We start from the raw sequence: 23,435 nt of genomic DNA, 5'->3' as shown, positions 1-23,435 counted from the left end.
CCTGCAAATATTAGTTCTATTCATCAGTTTTTGGCTGAATGGAATGACTGTAAGCATCACAATATATCCAGAGTCTCACTTCCTAAGGGACCTGTTACTGTCACCTGTCAATAGTTATAGGAGGGACAGTGAGGAAATGCTGGCCACTGAGGTCCACATCTGCCCTATACCTGCCCATTGCTTTTAAAATATCTGATTTTCTCCATTATACAAAAGAGGAAACTGAATCTCAGAGGGATTAAATAACTTGTCCCAAATTGCACAGATAACAGGTGAAAGTCATGGGATTCAAACTCAGGTTTATCTGACTCCAAAGCTCAAGGATATAAGCCCTACACTGTTCCTATTGCTAGAGATAGAAGTTGTTTCAAATTTTTAAGTGGTATAAATACTCTTACAGTGAACATCCTTATACTGAAAGCTTTGCAACGATAGTTATCTTATGACTTTAACTGCTAAACTATATTTTTACCGGCATATTAGATAGAGGTAGATATATCTACAACTACATCTATAACTTATATAGCATCTATATATGTATCAACTATCTATCATCTGCCTGTCTATCTATCTAGCTATCATCTGAGACAGAGAGCACTTCTGGAAAGTCTGGAACCCTGGGTGACTTTTCATTTTCTCAGAAAAAATCTGGAAAAAGAGAAAATGTATTAATACTTTGGGTATATTTTGTATAGATCTGCAGGAGGTTATTAGTTTAGGAACATAAAAATATATTATGCAAAACTGAGTTTGCTTATAATATGGTCATTTAAAAGTAGACTTAAGTAATCATGATTTTAGAAATTAATTAAAAAATATTTAGCTTTGATACTAAACGGAAAATTTTAACATGGAATCTCTGAGTTTTTGTTTTTACAAGAAGCAGTTAAAAAAGTGAAGCAGGAAGAAATACTAAACATGGTGCATTTAAAAAGTTATGGTTTATGAATTTAGTATCCTCTAGAGTATCGAGTAGGTTCAACTCATTTTCAAAGATGGACCTAGTAAAATTGAGGTGATAAGGTCTCAAAATGCACCATTCCTTTTTGACATGGAATTTTACCTAATTAGTCTTATTTTCTCTGCTTTTACTAACACTGATTTCTTCTTCTGATGTTTCTGTTCTAATCACCTATCCGAACTTCTGAAAACTCAAGTTGGCCCTTACTCAGATATGTTATTTTATATTTGCTGTATATCTAAATATAAACAAATTTCTTTTGCATGATATAAAAGTTGCAGTAGATGGAGAAATATGGAGTTCTCAAGAAGCAAGAGGAAAGTAGCACGCCAGGCAGTATGAAGTCTTTATTAGCTACATTAAAAAAAAGGATACTCTTGGCAGAATTTCAAATCGTATCTTGGCTCATACAATCTTTTTATTTTATAATGTTTCAAAGGTTTGAAGTACCTTAGATTTGGAATGAGCTCAGTCTAACCTCTCATCTCATGTAGGAATTCCCTCTATGTGTAGTATTGTCAAGTCTTTGCTTGACTACTTTCAATGACAAGGATGTCCCTAGAGAGACAGCTTGTAATGCAGGGTAAGGGAACAATGAGATCAAGGGATTTGGCAGCTGTAAGGTTTTCTTACCCACATCCCTCGAAAAAGGTCAGTAATCTATTCTTGTAGCAGTGGCATAGTCAAGGGCTCTAGGGGAAATACTCTCAAAGTCGCCCAGAAAATGGATGTTTTGAGAGAGGAGAGAGGCTTTTCTTCTTATGTTCTGATAAAATATAGATCAGGATCTTATTTTCAGTCATTAGTGGCTTTGGTTTATTGGAATTTGTAGTTATCAGGCTGAGCAAAAAGCTAGTATTAGTGTCACAGGCAAATCTCCATTCTCAATTTTAGCTCAAGGTTAGTCATGACTAACCCAGATTTTGTTTTACTGTCCGTATTTGAGCTATAGACCCTTTCTCTATACTGACTTGCTTAGGAGATTAGGTCTTCTTCCTGATCCTCTAACTTCATTCTCCTTTAAATTGGCACTCAAAATATCTTAATGTATTACTGACAACTTCTTAAACCCTCCAGGATATTCTGATCCCCTACACAAAAATTCCCTCTCATTTGGGGGAATAGGAAAGATAACTTTTTGTTTCTCCAATCTAAAAGGATACATATCCTTTTCTTTTCATAAAAAAACCCTTTATCTTCAATTCATATATTTGGTTTTATAACTCAATTTATTATAGGGTACGTGAAGAGCGTTCTAACTTGTTTACTCATAGCCTTTATGGGTATTTAAAATATTTATCACCTTAATAATTCTTCACCTGAATCTATTCGAGGCACCTATGGCTCAGTCAGTTGGGTGTCTGACTCCTGATTTTGGCTCAGGTCATGATCTCAGGGTGATGAGATCAAGCTCCGAGTCGGGCTCTATGCTCAGAGCAGAATTGGCTTGAAATTCTCTTTCCTCTCCCTCTGCGCGCCTCCCCTTGCCCCCGCTCATGCATGCGTGTTCTCTCTCTCTCTAAACTGGTAAAAGATTTTATTTATTTGTCAGAAAGAGAGACACAGACTGAGAGAGAGAGAGAGAGATTGAGATGGAGATCACAAGCAGGGCGAGTGGCAGGCAGAGGGAGCAGTAGGCTCCCTGGTGAACAAGGAGCTCAACTCAAGACCTTAGGATCATGACCTGAGCTGAAGGTGGACGCTTAACTGACTTGAGCCACCAGGTGTCCCTAAATAAGTAAAATCTGAAGCAAAAAAAAAAAAAAATTCTTTACCTTAATCTATCACCTGAATACATTCATTACTTACCTCTTGCCACGGGAGCTGGGTACTTTTGTTAGAGGATTCAGCTTAAGTTTTGCTTTAATGTTAGAAACTGCCATGGGGCCAATAACTCTGTCTGGAATTCAGATACAAATAGGATCAAATCACAGATTAATTCTTCTATTTTCTTCTGCAACTTTCCTAGCTCAAGATCTAGAGTTTGAAGTCCAGAGCCTTGAGGAATGGTTATATGTGCAAATTCAAGTTAGAGGTGTGTGCAAAGTTGGAAGGCTGTGCAGAAGGACGGCTTCACTGCCCCAAGATCTCTAAGCAAAATGTCTTATCATTGTCTCCCCCCTTCAAATAATGTCATTCTGATCATATATAAAAATTAGTGATACCACGTGACATAGATAAAGCATCCTGGAAATATGTGCAAAAACTTATTTAAATAACTTTAAATAAAGACAAAATTTATTTTTGAAATCAGTAGGCCATTTCATGTTATAATCGACAGAGAGTAAAATGTTACAGCATCTTTAAAATATTTACCTGATTGTTTATGTCTTGGATACCTGCCTGGTAATAAATAGATTTTTCAGAATTTCCTTCTGGGAGGTCCGGCCCTGCCCTGTCAGTTCTTATGAACTCACTGTATGGGAACTCATTTGGTAGGAGCAGAGGTGGGATACAATGCCGTTTTGCCAGCCTAGACCTTCCTGGATGGACTTTTAACCACTAGAGCCTCCCTAGTCCTCCCTTTCCACTTCAGCAGCCTTATGGACTAGAAGATGGGTTGGTAAGGCTTCCCCCTTTTATTGTTGGTTTTACCTCTCCAACTGCAATTTTCAAAGTGTAGACTGTACTAGGTGGTTCACTGACAAGAATACTGGGTTGCCGATTTAGGAATGATAGACAAATACTATGAAACCACAAAGAAAAAGTCTTTGAAAGTGTGATTACAGTTTGGTCCATTTTCCTATGTCTTCACCTCAGAGCCTGGAAAGCCAGTTGTTTCTAAACAACTCAGTTACATGTGTTCAAAATCTGGAAACCTACCACAGAGCAGGGGACTCCGGAGAGGCTCAATAACTTAGGCACTTGAAAGGTGCTGTGAAATCATCCTCAGGGCGCAAAATAATCATTACTTTAAAAAGAAAACAACTACCTTCAATCTCTCATAGATCGGTTAAAAAAAAAGGACTCAGCATTGATTCCTACAAAATCCAGATATTTGCCCACTTTTAAGCCGCGCTACCTACCACTTCTGGGCTTCAGTCAGATCAAGAATCCAATAAAGGGTTTGTTCCATCATACAACTGTGACCTCATTCACTTCTCAGGCTCAGGCCTGGGTGAGAATGACCTATAAGCTCCTTCCAGCTCTAGAGCAACCATGTTTTCAATGTGGTCTGTCTAGCACCCTTGGGGGATGTGTGGGTGTGAGAACATTTTGACACTGGGGGGATTTCAGGAATGGGGAAGTTTTTTTTTTTTTTTTTTTGTTTTTTTTGTTTTTTTTTTTTTAAAGATTTTATTTATTTATTTGTCAGAGAGAGTGAGCACAGGCAGACAGAGAGGCAGGCAGAGGCAGAGGGAGAAGCAGGCTCCCTGCTGAGCAAGGAGCCCGATGTGGGACTCGATCCCAGGACGCTGGGATCATGACCTGAGCCGAAGGCAGCCGCTTAACCAACTGAGCCACCCAGGCGTCCCATCTTTTTAAATCTTTTTTTTTTTTTTTTTTTTTTAAAGATTAGTTTTTTTGTTTTTGTTTTAATTCTGTATTAACATATTTCTGTGTTAAACATTAGTGAGTTGGAAGTTGTTAAAATGAAAAATTTTACCAAATGCCTTAATTTCATTAATTGCTTAAGCCTAGGGAGAAGGACAAAAATACCCCAAACTCTCATAGGTTTGCAGACTATAGTAGTATTGGAAAGAGTGATTTAAAAAGAGCAATTAAAGAAAGATTAAGATTGCTTTAATTAGAAACTTTAATATTCAAGATCTCACAGGTTTCATGGCATTGTAAATCATCTAGGATAGGAGTTAGGCATGTCCTTAGTCTTCATCATGGCCAAGCATAGATGCCTTTGGCACCCAAGGTTTAGCTTGAGCTCCCCAAATTGCTTCAGGCCTCACTTAGTAGCTGCAGTTCTAGAGGCTTTCTATTCCTGCTCTCAGAGTTTGTTTACTGTGAGCATAGTTTGACATTTCCCTAGTCTTTCTGAACTTGGTGCATTGCCTCCTCTTCTGCTTTGGGATACAAAGGGAAAGAAAGTGATGGTTTGATTTACAGATTGATTAAACAAGTATTGAATAAGGGCCAACTATGTTAGGGTGTACCAAGATTAAAATGGGAATAATGGCAGCTCCTATTGGATGGGATGGTTGAGAAATAAGTTAATATTATTATTTTAATTATTAATACTTTAAATTGTGGTAAAAAACACTTAAAATTTATGATCTTAACCATTTTAAGCATGCAGTTTAGTACTGTTAAGTATATTCACATTGCATGCAACCAATCTCCAGAACTTTTTTATCCTGCAAAAGCAAGTCTCTAACCTTCATTAAACAACAGCTCACCATGTACCCCCTCCCTTAATCACTGGCAGCCATCATTCTATTTTGTATGAATCTGACTTTAGAGATCTCATAAAAGTGGAATCACAGAATATTTCTCTTTTTGTGACTGGCTTATTTCACTTAGCTAATGTCCTCAATGTTCATCCATGTTATAGCCTGTGTCAGAATTTCCTTCTTTTTTAAGCATGAATAATATTTGATTTTTTATCTATCCATTTGTCTGCCAATGGACACTTGAGTTGCTTTCACCTTTTGGCTACTGTGAATAATGTTGCTATGACACACTGGTATACAAATACCTCTTTGAGACCTTGCTTTCAATCTTTTGGATGTATACCCACAAGTGGAATTGCTGGATCACACAATAATTCTATTTTTAATTTTTTGAAGAAATGTTGTTTTCCATAGTGGCCACCATTTTACATTCCCACCAACAGTGCACAAGGGTTCTAATTTCTCCATATTCTCTTCTGGTTTTTTGATAGTAAAACAAATAAAAAAAAGTAGCCACCTTATTGGGTGTGAGGTGATATATCTCACTGTGATTTCAATTTATATTTCCCTAACGATTAGTAATGTTGAGTATCTCTCTCTTTTTTTTTTTTTTTAAAAAAAGATTTTATTTATTCATTTGACAGACAGAGATCACAAGTAGGCAGAGAGGCGGGCAGAGAGAGAGGGGGAAGCAGGCTCCCCTCTGAGCAGAGAGCCCGATGTGGGGCTCGATCCCAGGACCCCAGGACCACGACCTAGGCGGAAGGCAGAGGCTTTAACACACTGAGCCACCCAGGCGCCCCAGTGTCTCTCTTTTTTTAAAAAAGATTTATTTATTTATTTTAGAGAGAGAGCATTTGAGGAGGGGGAAGGGCAGAGGGATGAGGAGATAGAGATAGACAGACCCTGAGATCATGGGGAGATAGACCCTGAGATAGGGAGATAGACCCTGAGATCATGAACTGAGAAATCAAGAGCCAGTCACTCAACTGACTGAGCCACCCAGGCACCCCGAGTATCTTTTTATATGCTCACTGGCTCTTTGCATATTTTTTGTGGAAAACTGTCTATTCAGTTCTTTTGCCCACTTTTTTTCTATGTTCTTACTGTTGGGTTGTAGAAGTTCTTTATATATTCCAGATATTAAGCCCTTGTTATTTAAAATATTTGTAAATATTGTCTTCCATTCTGTAGGTTGCCTTTTCAGTCTGTTGATTGTGTTCTTTGATGCACAGTAGTTTTAGATTTTTATGTAGTCGAGTTTATTTATTTTTACTTTGTTGCCTGTGCTTTTGGTGTCATATCCAAGGGATCATTTCCAAACCCAAAGTCATGAAGCTTTTCTCTTATGTTTTCTTCTAAGAGTTTACTGTTTTAGGTCTTATATGTAGGGAGAAGTAGAACTGTAATGTGTAGCACTGAGGGAAGAGCAGTTTAGAGTGAAGGAAGACCAAAAGCATGTAGAATAATCAAAGATTAGGACATGAGGAACAGTGCAGACACAGTAGAGGACAGGATTACACAAAGTGAGATAGTGAAAACTAAAAAGATTAGGTATGATGGGTTGAGCTTGGTAAATAGAACAGAGAGTGCGAATTTGATCCTTATACAAGTTTCTTTTGGCTTACAGAGCATTTAAAAACTTGAATTTAATAAGTGAAAACATGGATAAATTAAAACTTACCAGTTTAGAACTTTGCATGAAAAACCCAAAGATCAGAACACAGGGCTCCCTTTGTGGTGTAGCAGTAACTGGTTGGAGCAGAACAACTGTCACTCTTTTAGCTGAAACCCTAAGATTCCTGATTGCCATAGTTCCCATCATTTTTTCTAGTTTTTTATATCAGCCATGTCACTCATTTAATCTGGTTTTTAAATTAAATTTTATTTTTTTAAGACACATGCACATCTTCATTGTTAAGCTAAGGCAATCTGGTCTTTATTAGCACTGGCTAGAATCCTGAAGATATTTGAGGAGGAATGTTGAATGAATATGGCTGTTTTCGATCGGAATTAATTCAACCATATTACTCTAATAGTTGTCTAGGCTCATATTCTCTTCTGACCTTATGAAGAATACAAAGGAAATGAATATCTGGTATAAGGCTTCCTCCTATGTAGTACTGTTTTGCTAAAGGAAAAAAGCTTCATGACAAAAGATTGTGTCTCAGCGTCATTTATAATTTTAAGTCCTGAAAACCCAATATCTAATGTCTAATTCATCTTGTGCAGTTAAAGATATATGAGCCTCAAGGAGAAAATAATCTCACAAATTCTGTTATTTACCAGATTGATGGAACTGAACTTTTCAGAATTTAAAAAAAAATGTAGCTACCTCCCTGTTAGAGATACTGTCCCAGTAGGCCAATTTCTTTACAGGAAGGTTCCTTCCTTTCTCTCCCTGGCTGTTTTGCTTTCACTGAGTGTAAGTACCTTGAGGTCGAAAGCTCAAGGTTGTATGACAGAATCATAGGAGGTGTTTGGTGAATGACTGGAGAAAGGCAAGATGTTCCTTCCTTTTTAGGCAGAGATATTGTGCTTCATCATTACTCCTACCTCCTTGGATTTTCTCAGCCTTTTATCATCTAGAAATCAACAGGGTATGTTAGCATGAAGGAACTATTTCCAACTTCAATTCTGGTAACCTGGGTAGGCAAAATTCTCTGGGATGGCCTAATCCTGATGAGCCCCAATACCTGTCTTGCTGCCTCCTGACTAATCTAGATTAATGAAAATGGAAATATTTGCAGAAATAGAAAAGCTTACTCTCCTTTATAAAATATCACTTTAATTATTACTCATTCTGACCAAGAGTTATAATTTAAAAATTTATGTACACCAACATGGTTTGTTTGTTTGTTGAGCAGCAACAGTGAAAATACATAGCAATAAACACCCCCACGCCATTCAAACAAGGCATGGAGTGTAAGGGTGTGAGGGGGATTATAAGAATCAACATATGTAGGCAATAGGAGGAAAATATAAAATAGGAGGAAAATATAAAATATATTCCTCCTTATTGGTTTATTCTCAAGAATCTATCCAAAGTACCAGAAAATTTCACCAGCGCCAACTTTATAGCAAGTTTTAATATTACTGAAAGCCATTAAATACTCTGATTATCTATTTATCTATCTATCAACTATCTATCTATCTATCTATCTATCTATCATCTATCTATCAGAATGACAGACAGAGTGAGCACAAGCAGAGGGAGAAGCAGGCTACAGGCAGAAGGAGAAGCAGGCTCCCTCTTGAGCAAGGAGCCAACTTGGGACTCATTACCAGGACCTTAGGATCATGACCTGAGGTGAAGGTAGCTGCCCAACCAGCTGAGCCACCCAGGCATCCCAATACACTGCTTTTTAAAAAAGATTTTATTTATTTGAGATAGAGAGCGAGGGGGCAAGATAGTATGAAAGGGGAGGCAGAGGGAGAGGGAGAAGTAGGCTCCCCGCTGAGCAGGGAGCCTGATGTGGGGTGATCTCAGGACCCTGGGAATCTGACCTGAGCCAAATGCAGAAGCTTAATGACTGAGCCACCCAGGTGCCCCTAAATACTCTGATTTTTTTCGTATCTCCTCTTCTTATAGTATTTGCATCCATATGGATTTGAATTCATTTCTTCACTAACTGAGCAACTATAACACCATGTATCTGGTTACCTATTCATTCATCTCTTTGTCTTAGGAAGTGGCAGTTCCATCCTTCCAGGCCTGTGCTCCATCCTCTTTTCCGGCTAAAACCCCTGGAATATGCTCCAATCCTCTTCTCTTATATCTGACATCTAATCCAGTCCATTCATTCTGTAAATATTTTTTTTTTTTTGTGCTTCTAGGCCCTGGGATATATCAAGGAATATACCTAGCAGGAAATGCTGTTGATTCCATCTTCAATATATATATGTAATCAGGTTACTTTCCACCATCTCCACCTCTACCGGCTGTTCTGGTCTAACTGGTCTCCCTGCTTCTGCTCTTGCCTTTTCCACTACCTGCCAAGTCTATCCTACACACAGAAGCCAGGATAATCTCAAAACTTAAGTCAGAGCATGTTGTCTCTGCTCAAATCCTCCAGTAGTTTTCTATGTCACTCAGGGTAAAAATCCAACCTTTACAATAGCCTTCAGGCTTTCGTGATCTGTTACTCGCTGCACCTGCCCCACCCTCTTACTGGAACACCTTATTGTACAACCCCGGAACTGCGTATTGCATAGACTATGTGACTGAATGTGATGGTCCTGTCCCCAGTTCTATGACCTTATCTCTTCCTACATTGCTTTTGCTCACTTTGTTCTAGCCAGAATGGCCAATTACCTTTTTCTCAAATACTGCAAGCACGCTCTTGTATAAAGACATTTACACTTGCTTTGCCCTCTGCACAGAGTGCGCTTGCCTCAAATTACGCATGGCTCACTCCCTTACCTCTTTAACCTTTTTGCTTAAATGTCCTTTATCAGTAAGGCTTTTCTTGTTTACCTTCCCTCACTTCCAGAATTCCTTATACCCCTTTTCTTTGCTTTATTTATTCATTAATTCATTTTTAAAAAATTCACATTTTAGGTAGTTAACTGTGCAATATTGGTTTCTGGCAAAGAATTTAGTGATTCATCACTTACATACAACACCCATTGCTCATCATAACAATGCCCTTCTCAATACCCATCACCCATCTAGCTCATCCCCCACCCACATCCCTTCAACAACCCTCAGGTTGTTCTCTACCATCACGAGTCTCAGGGCACCTGGGTGGCTTGGTCTATTGAGCATTTGACTCTTGGTTTCAGCTTGGATAATGGTCTTGGGGTGGTGAACCCCAAGTTGGGCTCTGCTTCAGCACAGAGTCTGCTTGAGATTTTTCCCCTCCCTCTTCCATCCCCTTTGTTCCTCCCCCTGCTTGTACTCTCTCTCTCTAAAAATAAATAAGATCTTTTATAAAAGTCCTTTCTGGCTTGTTTTCCTCTCTCTCTTTTTTTTTCTTTTCCCCCTTCCCAGATGTTCACCTGTTTTCTTTCTTCAATTTCACATATGAGGGCTGCCTGGGTGGCTCAGTCAGTTACAGTCTGCTTTTGGCTCAGGTCATGATCTCAGGGTCCTGGGATTGAGCCCCATGTCAGGCTCCCTGCTCAGTGGGAAGTCTGCTTCTCCTTCTGTCCTTTCCCCCGTGCTTGTGTTCTCTCTCTCTCAAATAAATAAATACAATATTAAAAAAATTTCACATATGAGTGAGATCATACAGTGTTTGTCTTTCTCTGACTGACTTATTTCACTTAGCATAATACACTCTTGGTCCATCCATGTCATTGCAAATGACAAGATTTCAGTGTTTTGATGGCTGAGTAATATTCCATTGTATATATTACCACATCTTCTTTGTCCATTCATAAGTTGATAGACATTTGGGCTCTCTTCAGAGTTAGGCTATTATTGATAATGCTGCTGTAAACATCGGGGTACACATACCCCTTCAAGTCACTATGTTTGTATCCTTTGGATAAATACCTAGTAGTGCAATTGCTGGATTGTAAAGTAGTTCTAATTTTAACTTTTTTGAGGAACCTCCATATGGTTCTTGAGTATTGACACATGTGAGGTGGTATCTCATCATGGTTTTGATTTGTATTTTCCTGATGATGAATGATGTTGAGCTTCTTTTCATGTGTCTGTTAGCCATCTGGATGTCTTCTTTGGAAATATATCTTTGCTTTATTTTAATCTCTGTAATCTCTGTCATACTATTATCTTATTTTTTGTTGTTGCATATATCTCTTCACTAGAGTGTAAGTTCCCTGAGAGTAGGGATTTTTGTCCTAAGCATGTAGAATAAAGCTTGACACATGGTAGACACTGATTGTGCATCCATTCATCCCTTCAGCGGATACTACTAACTGCTAGGAAAAGAAAACAAAAAATTGGAAGGGGAGGTGAACCATGAGAGACTATGGACTCTGAAAAACAACCTGAGGGTTTTGAAGGGGTGGGGGGTGGGAGGTTGGGGGAACTAGGTGGTGGGTATTAGGGAGGGCACAGATTGCGTGGAGCACTGGGTGTGGTGAAAAAACAATGAATACTGTTACGCTGAAAATAAATAAAAAAAAAAAGAAAAGAAAAGAAAAGAAAGACTTAAAAGATGGCACACCTACCCAAAAGTAGCTGACAGGGAAGTGTCAAATTTAGGTTCCCATAATTTATGAGTGAATAGTGGTGACATTCAAATTTAGGTTCCCATGATTTATGAGTGAGTAGTGGTGACAGAAGTCATCAAAATTAATAGGGTGGTATATATAAGAAATTAAAATATCCCAGGGTGGAGGCATGTATTATAATTTAGCTACACCAATAGTCATCTAGCCAGAACCAAATGGGATGAAGGGCTGATTTCACTTAATTTACTTATGGGCATATCCTAGGTAGCTTAGAACTGGTGGACTGGTGTGGTATTTATCTGTGGGGCTGATACTACTAGGACATAAGCTGAGTTCCACAGATAGGTACACTGGATATATGGAAGATGCTTTGGGGCTAGGACTTACATTGGGTTCAGCCTATTGTTTATTTTTTCTACCTACAGAGCTTGACAAATAAACAGGTGCAGATCTGGCATTCTTGTTTTTAAAAATATATATATAAAATATTATTTATTTATCAACTATTTATTAATAATTAATTAAATAGTATTTATATATTATATGTAAATATATAAATAAATGAATAAATAAATAAATAATAATATATTATATACATATAAACCAACAAGAATGCCAAATCTGCACCTATTTGTCAAGCTCTGTATATATATAATATATATATTATACATTTTGTATATATATATATATATCTGCTGAAAAAAAAGCAAGAATGCCAAATCTGCACCTGTTTGTCAAGCTCTGTAGGTATATAATATATATATTATATATATATACACATATATATATATGAAACAAGAATGCCAAAACTGCATCTATTTGTCAAGCTCTGTATATATATATTATATATATAATATAATATATATACATATATAATATATATAATATAATATATATACATATATTATATATATAATTTTTGTCAGTCCTATACTTAAAAAAATTAAAATATAATAAATATATGTTATATTTAAAATTAATATAATAATATAATAAAAAATTAAAATATAATTTGTATACCAGAAAACATGCTCTTTTAAAAGTGTGAGTTCAGTGGTTTTTAGTATATTTATAAACTTGTACAGGCATCACTACCATCTACTTCCAGAATAGTTTCATCACGTAGAAAGTAGCCCTGTACCACTAGCAGCTACTTCCCACACTCCCCTCTCACAGTAGTTGCCTGAAGGCAACCACTAATCTATCTTCTATCTCTATTGATTTGCCTTTATTGACATTTAATATAAACAGAATAATATTATATGTGGCCTTTTTGTCTGGCTTCTTTCACTTAGTGTAATGTTTGCAAGGTTCATCAGTGTTTTGGCATGTGTCCATACTTCATTCCTTTTTATGGCTGAACAATATTCCATTGTATGGATAGGTCACATTTTGTGTATCCATCCAGTTGATGGACATTTGGATTGTCTTCACTTTTGGACTATTATGGGTCATGTTTCTATAAACAATCTTGTACAAGTTCTTATGTGGACATATGTTTTCATTTCTCTTGGTTATATCCCATGGTGTAGAACTGCTGGGTCTTATGGTGACTATGTTTCACATTTTAGGGACTGCCAAATTATTCTCCATAGCAGCCGCACCATTTTACATTCCCACCAGCAATATATGAGGTTTCCCAATTTTTCCATGCCCTCATCAACGTTTGTTATTGTCTTTTTTTATTATAGTCATCCAAGTGGGTGTGAAGTGGTAGCTTGCAGTTTTGATTTGCTTTTCTTTAATGACTAATGATGTTGAACATCTTTTCATGTGCTTATTAGTCATTTTTATATCTTCTTTTGAGAAATATCTATTTAGATCTTTTGCCCATTTTAAAAGTTGGGTTATTTGTTTTTTTATTGTTGAGTTACAAGGGTTTTTTATATGTTTGGATAGTAGACCCTTATCAGATACATAATTTACAAATATTTTTCCTGTTCTGTGGGTTATCTTTTCATTTTCTTGATAGTGTCTTTTTAACTGCAAAAGTTAGAATTTTACAGCTGAGAAAGAACTAACAGATCATTAATCTAATTCACCTTTTTCATTTTATTGATAAGGACACTAAAGCACAATGAGTTGAATTAATCTCTTTAGTGGCAGAGTTAGGAACAGCTGCTTTGTGTTTCAAATAAGTTGCACCAAGTAAGTTACAAAGTAACTAGAGATAAAAACAATTCCATCACAAATAAATCCGTTAGAAGACAACATAAAATATTTGATAATCACCTGTGATGCAGTGTGGTATGGACTATAAAAGCAAAGGAACTCAGAAAAACAACCAGAGAGATAAGTGTACAGTTGCCTAGCAACAAGTAGATAGAGGGTAGTGACTGAGAAAACTATGAGGGAATATAACTATGAGATTGTAATACAGAAGTCAAAGTATTAAATACCTTCACGTCAGGTCTCACACTCACCTGTAGTATCATGTCCAGTTTTCATCAACTTATGCAGTGGCACCATCCCTTTTGCTTAAAGATAAAATTAAGAGTCAAAGTTATATACATTTCTGAAGTTTTGAAAAGTAGAATAGGAGCAAATTACAGTTTTCTTTTAATTTTTCCTCCTGTGAGTGGGAAAGTGAAAATATCAGTTATATGTGACATATCTCTTGTTTTTTCTTAGAGTTTTTATTTAAATTTCAGTTAATTAATATTCAGAGTAATATTAGTTTCAGGTGTACAATATAGTGATTCAACACTTCCATACAACACTGGCACTCATCACGATAAGTGCACTCTTTCATCCTCAGTTAGTGATATACCTCTTAATTCATATTGCCTCTTTTGGTGCCTTAAGGTATCAAACTCCAAAAAAATTGTCTTTGAAACAACAAATAGAGTCAACACTGAAGGAAAGAGTATTCGCTTATCATCTTTTAGGATGAAAAGAAGTGAAGCAACTTTGAAAAATTGTTGACTCAAGGAGGACAACTTGCTACCCATTTCATTTTCATTAGTGCTTTGGTTATAACCTGTTGACTAATTATGTGCCTTTTTGTGGTATAGTTATTTCTTTCTAGTGAATTCTCCTGTGAAGTGTGTACATATAATATTTGTTATAATATTGACTACGAAATCTATCTGTCTTGCCCTACTGTATCTTATGGCCAGAACAACAATGAAACAAGTACTTTAATAGTACAGATTCAATTCTTTTCTTTTCTTCCTCTCAAAATGTTGGGTAGTTTGGTTTTCTAGGCACAAGGCAATTAACTCAGGAGAAAAGTGCTGGGTATAATAGTTCAATGCTCTAAGTTTGGTTTAGTTTGGCCAGATAAGGCCAATAATGTTATTTTGATATCAAGAAAGGTCAGTTGCAGGTTATGGAAACATGGAAAGGTTTTGGTAGTACCTTTAGGCTGTGAAGCCTATACAGGGTAACATATCATGCAGAAAGCAGGACACACAAAATGGCTACATTTTCTTTATGCAAAGGGAGAGATCAATCCTAACATAAAACACATGATTTATAGGATTAAGAAGAACCTATCAAACACCTTTACTCCTCCCTTCTCTCTCATTATTCTCTTTTCTATTGCTTGGTTCTTCTCCCTGCCTAGACATTAGTTTGCTAGAGGGATCCTGTGCCATCCTGGGATGCTGCATGTGGCACCACTCTGGTTGGGAATGGGACTTGGAAGATTTCTGTTTCTGACAAGAGGCAGCCTTTATTTTTACACAGTAGATTTTTTCTAAATGTTTTTAGAGTTTCTCTATAGTCCTAATAAGTATGGTTTTAGAAATTCTCATATAAGTCAATCAGAGAAAGACAATTATCGTATGATCTCCCTGATATGAGGAAGTTGAGAGGCAACGTGGGGGGTTTGGGGGGATAGGAGAAGAATAAATGAAACAAGATGGGATGGGGAAGGAGACAAACCATGAGACTCTTAATCTCACAAAACAAACTGAGGATTTCTGGGGGGAGGGCAGTAGGGAGAGGGTGGTGGGGTTATGCACATTGGGGAAGGTATGTGCTATGAAGTGTGTAAACCTGGCGATTCACACACCTGTACCCCTGGGGCTAATAATACATTATATGTTAAAAAAATAAAAAATTATATATAAAAGAGAAATTTTCATACAGAATCCTACAACATACACCATTACAAGCCAGAGTGGAATTTTGAATGTTCACCATCAAATGACATGAAATGTTAGCAGGTCTTGAAGTTGTTCATATAGAAGTGTCATTTTTCATGTTATTATGTTTAGCTAACTGAAATTTATTCCTTAGAAAAATAGAAATGGTGAAATGGTGATTGGAGAAAAAAGATAACTTAAATATAAAAAATGCCATTGATGCCATTGTCTCAAAAACGAGTATGTCTAGTCATCAGAAATTTGAAAATGGGGACGCCTGGGTGGCTCAGTTGGTTAAGCAGCTGCCTTCGGCTCAGGTCATGATCCCAGCATCCTGGGATCGAGTCCCACATCGGGCTCCTTGCTCGGCAGGGAGCCTGCTTCTCCCTCTGCCTGCCACTCTGTCTGCTTGTGCTCACTCTCGCTCCTCTCTCTCTCTCTCTCTGACAAATAAATAAATAAATAAATCTTTAAAAAAAAAAAAGAAATTTGAAAATGAAAACTTAAATCATAGGTAGCACATGTTTGAATGTGCAAAAAATGTCAATACAGTATACAGTATTCAGAAATAAAATCTGTTCTCTTAGTACCTGTATCTATAAAGAAAACACAGTAAGTGGACATTGAGTAATATTTGGTGAATTTGTGGAATACACACGGATGTTGAAAGTTTCTAAAATTATGAAACACACTTTTCAATGTCTACATTTTCTTTAATGCGCTGTGGACTTCCCAGAATAACATACATTTTGGTGGCAGCAAGTGGAATGGCTTACATAGTGAAGAAAGCAAGTGGGAGAGCAGGGTGGGCATGTGAACTGTGTATGTTTGACAGAGACTAGAAAGAAAAGAGAAAAAGGCAATATTAGTAGGAAAACAAGTAGAAGCAGGAATGAGAGAAAAATAATCTATTAATAGAGATAGGAAGAAGAGAAGAAGAACAGAGAAGAAGAAATGGAAGGGGACAAAGAAGAAGGATGGAAAAGTAAGCAGACAGGACTGGGAAGCCATGCTTTTTTGGCTTTGTAGAAGGGTTTTTAACAATTGATTCTGATTTGGGTGACTCACTTACATGCCCTGGGGTTTTACATGGTGTTATGTAACTCTTTCAAATGGCTCAGATTGGGAGGGTTATTATGAGAATGACCTTGATATAGCTGCTTGGGTTAGTGAATCTTCCATTATCTGAAAGCAGGAGACTAGAACCTCTATTAGTCAACCCATAAGCATTTATTGAGCACGTACTATCTACTCAAAAACAGCCTTGCTGAGAGCAGAAACTTTGTCCTGTTTTCATCGCTGAACTTTACTTTTTATAGCGGGTGGGTACTCAATAAATCAAAAACATTGATCTTATACATGATCACAGGGGATTGCTTCAGTATCCATAAATTCAGCATCATGATTTTCAATGCTGGGGTTAAAAGCTACTAAGCAGACGTTTTCGAAAGTTTTCTGGCACCAGCGACAGAAGCAGCAATATATGGGATAGAATGGGACCTATTCAAAGAGATCTTTTTTCTTTTGCAAATAATAAAATACAACAGGACTCATTTGGAAATGTTAAGTGTGGGTGCCCAGAATTTAAATTTATCTTCTCTTATTAACATTCATTTTGTAGATACTTACATAAAGCACCTTAAATTATTCTTAAGTTCTTCTTTTTGAAACACGATCAGGCTTTCAGAGACACATCAATTAAAAAAAAATCATTCTTGTTGAAAAAATGCAGAGAGCAAATCAAAATTACTGGAGAATGAAGTACAGATTGAGGTTGTGTGTAGGGGTAAGAGGGCAGAAGACAAGTCTTAACTTGCCTCTCCTGATGGGTTTCACAGCATCATTTTCAAACCTCCCATTCATTCTTTTCTAAGTAAGTACAGACGGTGGCATTTGGCATTGGGAAACTTATTTTAGAAATAAATATGCTAAGAGGCCTGCAAACAGAAAGTTCTGAGGTTATGTGTTAAATTTCACAGGCATCCAAAAAGGAATTTTAGGTATTCAAACATACCTATCAATAGGTAAGATTTTAGCATTAATAGGAAAATGGAAAAGTAGTTTGAAAGTGGGGCTTTAATGCTGAATACACAAAAGTTGTGTGTGTACAAGGAAAAAAATTCGGGGTGAGAAAAACTATAGAATATCACCGGGTGATAGAATTAAGAATTACTAAAATTTCCCTTTTGCATTCTTTTGTTTTTTGGATATAGAAATTTTTTATAATGAACATGTATTACTTTAACAACCAAGAAAACACATGTAAAAGTAAACTCATAGCACCAGATTATCCATTTTTATAAGATGAATCATGAATTTCCACTCACGTTTAAACTTCTTTAGGCCCTCCATTATTGAATCCACTGTAACCTTCCCATTTCCTGTAAAACATTTGAATCAGACACAGAGGAAGTCACATAAAAACTCATAAAAACTGAGTAACATTCCATTGTATATATACCACATCTTTTTTTTTTTTAAAGATTTTATTTATTTATTTGACAGACAGAGATCACAAGTAGGCAGAGAGGCAGGCAGAGAAAGAGGGAGAAGCAGGCTCCCTGCTGAGCAGAGAGCCTGATGCGGGGCTTGATCCCAGGACCCAGGACCCTGGGCCGAAGGCAGAGGCTTTAACCCACTGAGCCACCCTGGCGCCCCAATATATACCACATCTTCTTTATCCATTCATCTGTAAACGGACATCTGGGCTTTTATTTTGGCTATTTGGGTATTGCTGCTTTAAACAGTGGGGTGCAGGTGCCCCTTTGGATCACTGTGTTTGCATCCTTTGGGTAAATACCCAGTAGTGCAATTGCTGGGTTGGAGGGTAGTTCTATTTTTAAACTTTTTCAGGAACCTCCATACTGTTTTCCAGGGCAGCTGTACCAGCTTGTATTCCCAACAGCAGTGTAAGAGGGTTCCCCACTTTGTCCACATCTGACATGGATAGAACTAGATAGAGGGTATTATGCTAATTGAAATAAGTCAGTCAGAGAAAGACAACTATCATATGATTTCACCATATGTGGAATTTAAGAAACAAGACAAAGAATCACAGGGGAAAGGAGGGAAAAGTGAAATAAGATGAATTCAGAGAGGAAGACAAACCATTTAAGAGACAACTCTAGGAAACAAACAGGGTTACTGGAGGGGTGGTGGGTGGTGGGATGGGGTAACTGGGTGATGGGCATTAACAAGGACATGTGATGTAATGAGCACTGGGTGTTGCATGGGCTGATGAATCACTAAACTCTACCTCTGAAACTAATAACATACTATATGTTAATTAACTAAATTTAAATAAAAAACTCATAAAACTGATAAAATTTGTGAAATTATTAAAATGACGTGGCAGACTGGAAATTCTCCTATGAGTTAGAACTACTAGAGAAACTGGTTTGCTGGAAATTGCATTCGTTTTTCCCTCAGGTGAGTATGATGGAAGAAAGGATAAATCTTTAGTGAGACAAATCTCTCTACTTCTTCAATACAGTTCCTCTTTTCTATGTTTCAAAGTATGAAACTCCAAAGATTACACGTAGAGAAGGGATATTACAAGAAGAACCAAGGCTGAAATCTGACATCATCTTTTCCAAACTCAGACAGATGACATTAAAAAAAATAGATATGAAGTGACTGTATTGGCTAATTGTTCAGAGTTGGAATAGGTAGAGAAGGACCTGCTCTGTGTTTTCTTCTAACAAGGATTTCTTGAGAACCAACATATTTGGGGTGGTAGACTTGTCACTCTTGAGGGTACAGAGTATGTTTCTCTGGCTGGAATGATCTTCCCATACTTGTAGGGTCTTCTCCAGAAAACCCCAGTCTTGGCTAAATGCTCCCTTAGCACCTTCTGCATACACATAGCACCTTTTTAAAGATGATGTAAATGTACTAGAATGACTGTGGTGATAGTTGCTTGTATCTGTCAGTACTAAAAACCATCCAGGGAACCTGGGTGGCTCAGTGGGTTAAAGCCTCTGCTTTCGGCTCAGGTCATGATCCCAGAGTCCTGGGATCGAGTCCCGCATCGGGCTCTCTGCTCAGCAGGGACCCTGCTTCCTCCTCTCTCTCTCTCTGCCTGCCTCTCTGCCTACTTGTGATCTCTGTCTGTCAAATAAATTAAAAAAAAAAAATCTTAAAAAAAATATTTAAAACCATCCAATTAACATAGTTAAATGGATAAATTGTTTGGTATGTGACCTCTATCTCAATAGGGCTGTTTAAAATGTTGATTGAAAAAAAAAGAAATAGAATGAGTTTTATAGCAAAATACCATTTAAGGAAATTAAATACCACACACATTGCATTTTTATTTATTTTTATTTTTTAATTTTAATTTTATTTATTTATTTATTTAAAGATTTTATTTATTTACTTGACAGACAGAGATCACAAGTAGGCAGAGAGGCAGGCAGAGAGAGAGGGAGAAGCAGGCTCCCCACTGAGCAGAGAGCCTGATGTGGGGCTCGATCCTAGGACCCCGGGACCACGACCTAGGCAGAAGGCAGAGGCTTTAACACACTGAGCCACTCAGGCACCCCGGTACATTTAAAAAAAAAAAAAGATTTTATTTATTTATTTGTCAGAGAGAGAGAGAGAGAGAGGGAGAGAGAGCTCAGAGTGGGGAGGGTCAGAAGGAGAAGTGGACTCCATGCTGAGTGGGGAGTCCGACTCGGGACTTGATTCCAGGACACTGGGATTATGACCTGAGATGAAGGCAAGGTGCTTAGCCGACTGAGCCACCCAGGCATCTCTAAATCTAGTACATGTTAACATACTTTTTAATGAAAAATATATATTAATTGAAAATGAAAAAATTAAGGTATTAAAATTAGGGGGAATGGTAGTGTTACTGACTGAACATTGGTGTCCCTCCAGATTCATATATTAAAATTCTGTCTCCAATGTGATGGTATTAAGAGGCAGGGTTTTGGGGAGGTGATTAGGATTGGATGAGATCCTGAAGACAGATCCTCATGAATGGGATTACTGACCCTATGGGTGAGGAGAGAGACTGCTGCTCCGTGCTCCCTGCCATGTGAGGAAATCACCAGAAGGTGACAATCTGTAGCCCAGGAGAGGCTTCTCACCAGAACTCAACCTTGCTGGCACCCTGATATCAGGACTTCTGGCCCCAGAACTGTGAGAAATAAATTTCTGTTGTTTAGAAGCCATCTAGTGTATGGTATTCTTGTTATAGCGGCCTAGGCAAAAATAGCATTGTTTTACATTTTTGCAAATCTCTTTAATGTCTGGCTTAATAGAAGACAGCTGGGATCCTCAATCTGTTTCTGCATTTAGTTTGCTGTGGTATGTTTTTTCAGTTGAAGAAAATCTGGCCTTATAGAGTTATGTAGTCAGAAAAGAAATATTTTATTATTTTACTTATTTTTTTTTGAGAGAGAGAGAATACGTCAGGTGGGGGGAGGGGCAGAGCGAGAGAGAGAATGTCAAGCAGGCTCCATGCCCAGTGTGAGCCTGACAAGGGGCTCAATCTCATGAGCCTGAGATCATGACCTGAGCCGAAATCAAGAGTCTGATGCTCAACTGTCTGAGTCACCTGTACTCACCCAGAAAAGAAATATTTTAATAGGTTTTTCAGATATATCATGTGTGAATATATCATGTAACTTATTAGAAAAATTACTGTACACTTGTGAGTGAATGAGAATGATAAAGGCAAATATTGTTTTAGTGATATTTTAAAAATAGTTTTAATCTCATGGTAATTTGAGAACTGCTGCCATAGAGAGCTGATAATGAAGCAACAATCAAGGAGTGATATCATCAAAAGAGGGAAGGAATTAAAACTGAGAAGACTGAGAAACAAACCCTCGATTGTTCCTATGTTCGGAAGATAGAATAAGTGAGGCCGGCAAAGGAAATTATTCGTGATTTTGGATTCTAAGGGCTATTTCTGTAGCCTCATAGGCTATGTGAGTGGGGAAGCCAACTGAAGGATTCAAAGAGAATGTGAAATAAGGAAGCAGAAGTGGCTCCTGTAGACAATTAAGAGGCAGACTGAGAAAGGAATAAGGGATGAATGATCATAATTAGGAGGCAGAAGAACCAGCTAAAGGTTAGTGTGTAAAAGGACTGGGGGACCATGTGCTTCTTCATAGGCAGAGGAGAGAGAAAGAGATGAAACTGAATGTATTGGAAAGGAATTATGGAAGAAATGATTTTTTGTAAAAATATTGAACCATTATGTTGTCATTATGTTGTACACCCAAAATAAAATATGTTACATGTCAATTATATCTCAATTTAAAAAATAATTTTTGACAAAGTGGGAGATGATCAAGTCAAGAGCAATGGATTTGGAGGTGTTGAAAGGAGACTTTTCTCCACTGGAAAGAGGAGAGGAAGAAAGTCTAGGTGAAGAAGAAGAAATGGTAAACTGGAGAGAACAGAAAGTGATGTTTGCCATGAATAGGTTCAAACTGATTGCTTTAAAACTGGGATTTGAGAAACATATTGGTTCAGTGTTTTACTTCCTATTTTCAGTTAGGCTTAGCAGAGAAAACCAAGCCTGCACTCCCTGCTTTACTCTTATATTCCTTGCATCTAGTATAGTGCCTGCACATATTCAATGATCAATAAATATTTGTTGGTTGAATCAATCAATATACAATCTTATACATTCAAGATCAGAATTCAAGCAACATCACTGAAGCATTATGGTAGAAATGTTACTCCCCAAATGCTCCCAGATCACCTTTTTTTTTTTTTTAAAGAAATCAGAACAACAAAGTTGTAGAAATAAAAAAAGACTAATCTAAAGTAGCTATAGAACAAAACAGTCCGCAGATAAGTCATGTAGCCAGATTCAATAAACAATAATAAAAATCTCAATAAGCAAACAAAAGAACAAGCATAAATGAAATCAGTTAACCCTTAACTACCCTGCTTCCTCTTGTGTACCTCTCCCTAATACTCATTTTTATTTTTAAATTTCAATTACCCTAATATTTTTCATTCTTATTTTTGGGCTGGAATCTCGCCCTCAAGCACAAATTAAATATTGCTTGTACTTGTGACTTAAGAAATGAAAGGCCCGGTACAATTGTAATGTATCATTTCTTCATCTTTGAAGACCTTCATGGGCAAGTGTGGTCCATACAGCGGGAGCACAGGCATCACTGGGAACTCGTTAGAAATGCAGAATTTTTCAGGCTCCAACCCAGACCCAAATCACAATCTGCATTTTAATAAATGCCCAGGTGACTCATATGCATATTCAAGTTTGAGAAGCATTGTTGTAGATGATAAAAAGACAAGGATCAGGCACCTGGATGGCTTAATCAGTTAAGTGTCTGCCTTTGGCTCAGATCATTATCCTGGAGTCCAGGATTGAGACCTGTATTGGGCTCGCCACTCAGCGGTTAGGATTAGTGGGGAGTCTGCTTCTCCCCTGACCCTCCCCGCTCTCATGCTTTCTCTCTTTCAAATAAGTAAATTAAATCTTAAAAAAAAAAGATAAGGATCATTTCTGAGGATCTTATATACAGGATAACAAAGCAACAGTTCTAGAAAGAAAAGAGAATTTTTAAAAACCTCACCATTAACAGTCAAATGAGACATGAGCTCCTTCATGTCTTCTTCTGTGAGCTCGATCCCCTCACTTCCTAGAAATTTATCTAAGTCCTGGATATCAATCACCTCTCCTTAGAAAAATTAAGAAATAAATTTTAGAAATATTATAGAAAAAATGCCATCTGTACTTATATATGATTGCCTACATAGGCCCAGAATTAACAGGAGGGTCAGAAAACAGTCCTGTGTCAGGGTGCCTTCTGGCACAGTTGGTTAAACATCCAACTCTTGGTTTTGGCTCAGGTCCTGATCTCAGGGTCCTGAGATAGAGCCCTGTGTCAGGCTCTGTGTTCA

The 23,435-nt window shown here is 37.4% G+C and overlaps 1 protein-coding gene across 2 annotated transcripts in view; it reads right to left on the bottom strand.

Moving 5' to 3' along the window:
* Nucleotides 1–23,204, bottom strand: part of EFCAB3 (EF-hand calcium binding domain 3) — a gene marked incomplete at both ends in the record, with an annotated part of 44,813 nt that extends 21,609 nt beyond the window's left edge. The window contains 4 exons of one of the 2 annotated variants that reach the window (XM_080826545.1): nucleotides 2,771–2,861; nucleotides 13,875–13,928; nucleotides 17,870–17,923; nucleotides 23,108–23,141. In XM_080826545.1, the coding sequence (XP_080682671.1) occupies nucleotides 2,771–2,861; nucleotides 13,875–13,928; nucleotides 17,870–17,923; nucleotides 23,108–23,141 (233 nt within the window). Of the gene's footprint in view, nucleotides 1–2,770; nucleotides 2,862–13,874; nucleotides 13,929–17,869; nucleotides 17,924–23,107 lie in introns of both variants that reach the window. The other variant, XM_080826546.1, reaches the window with a different exon arrangement.
* Between the last annotated feature and the right edge of the window lie 231 nt (nucleotides 23,205–23,435).

Source organism: Martes martes (assembly GCF_963455335.1).
Source record: "Martes martes genome assembly, chromosome: 16".
Lineage (NCBI taxonomy): Eukaryota > Metazoa > Chordata > Mammalia > Carnivora > Mustelidae > Martes > Martes martes.
The sequence above is the reverse complement of the archived record's forward strand: the minus strand, read 5'-3'. Positions and strand labels throughout refer to the sequence as shown.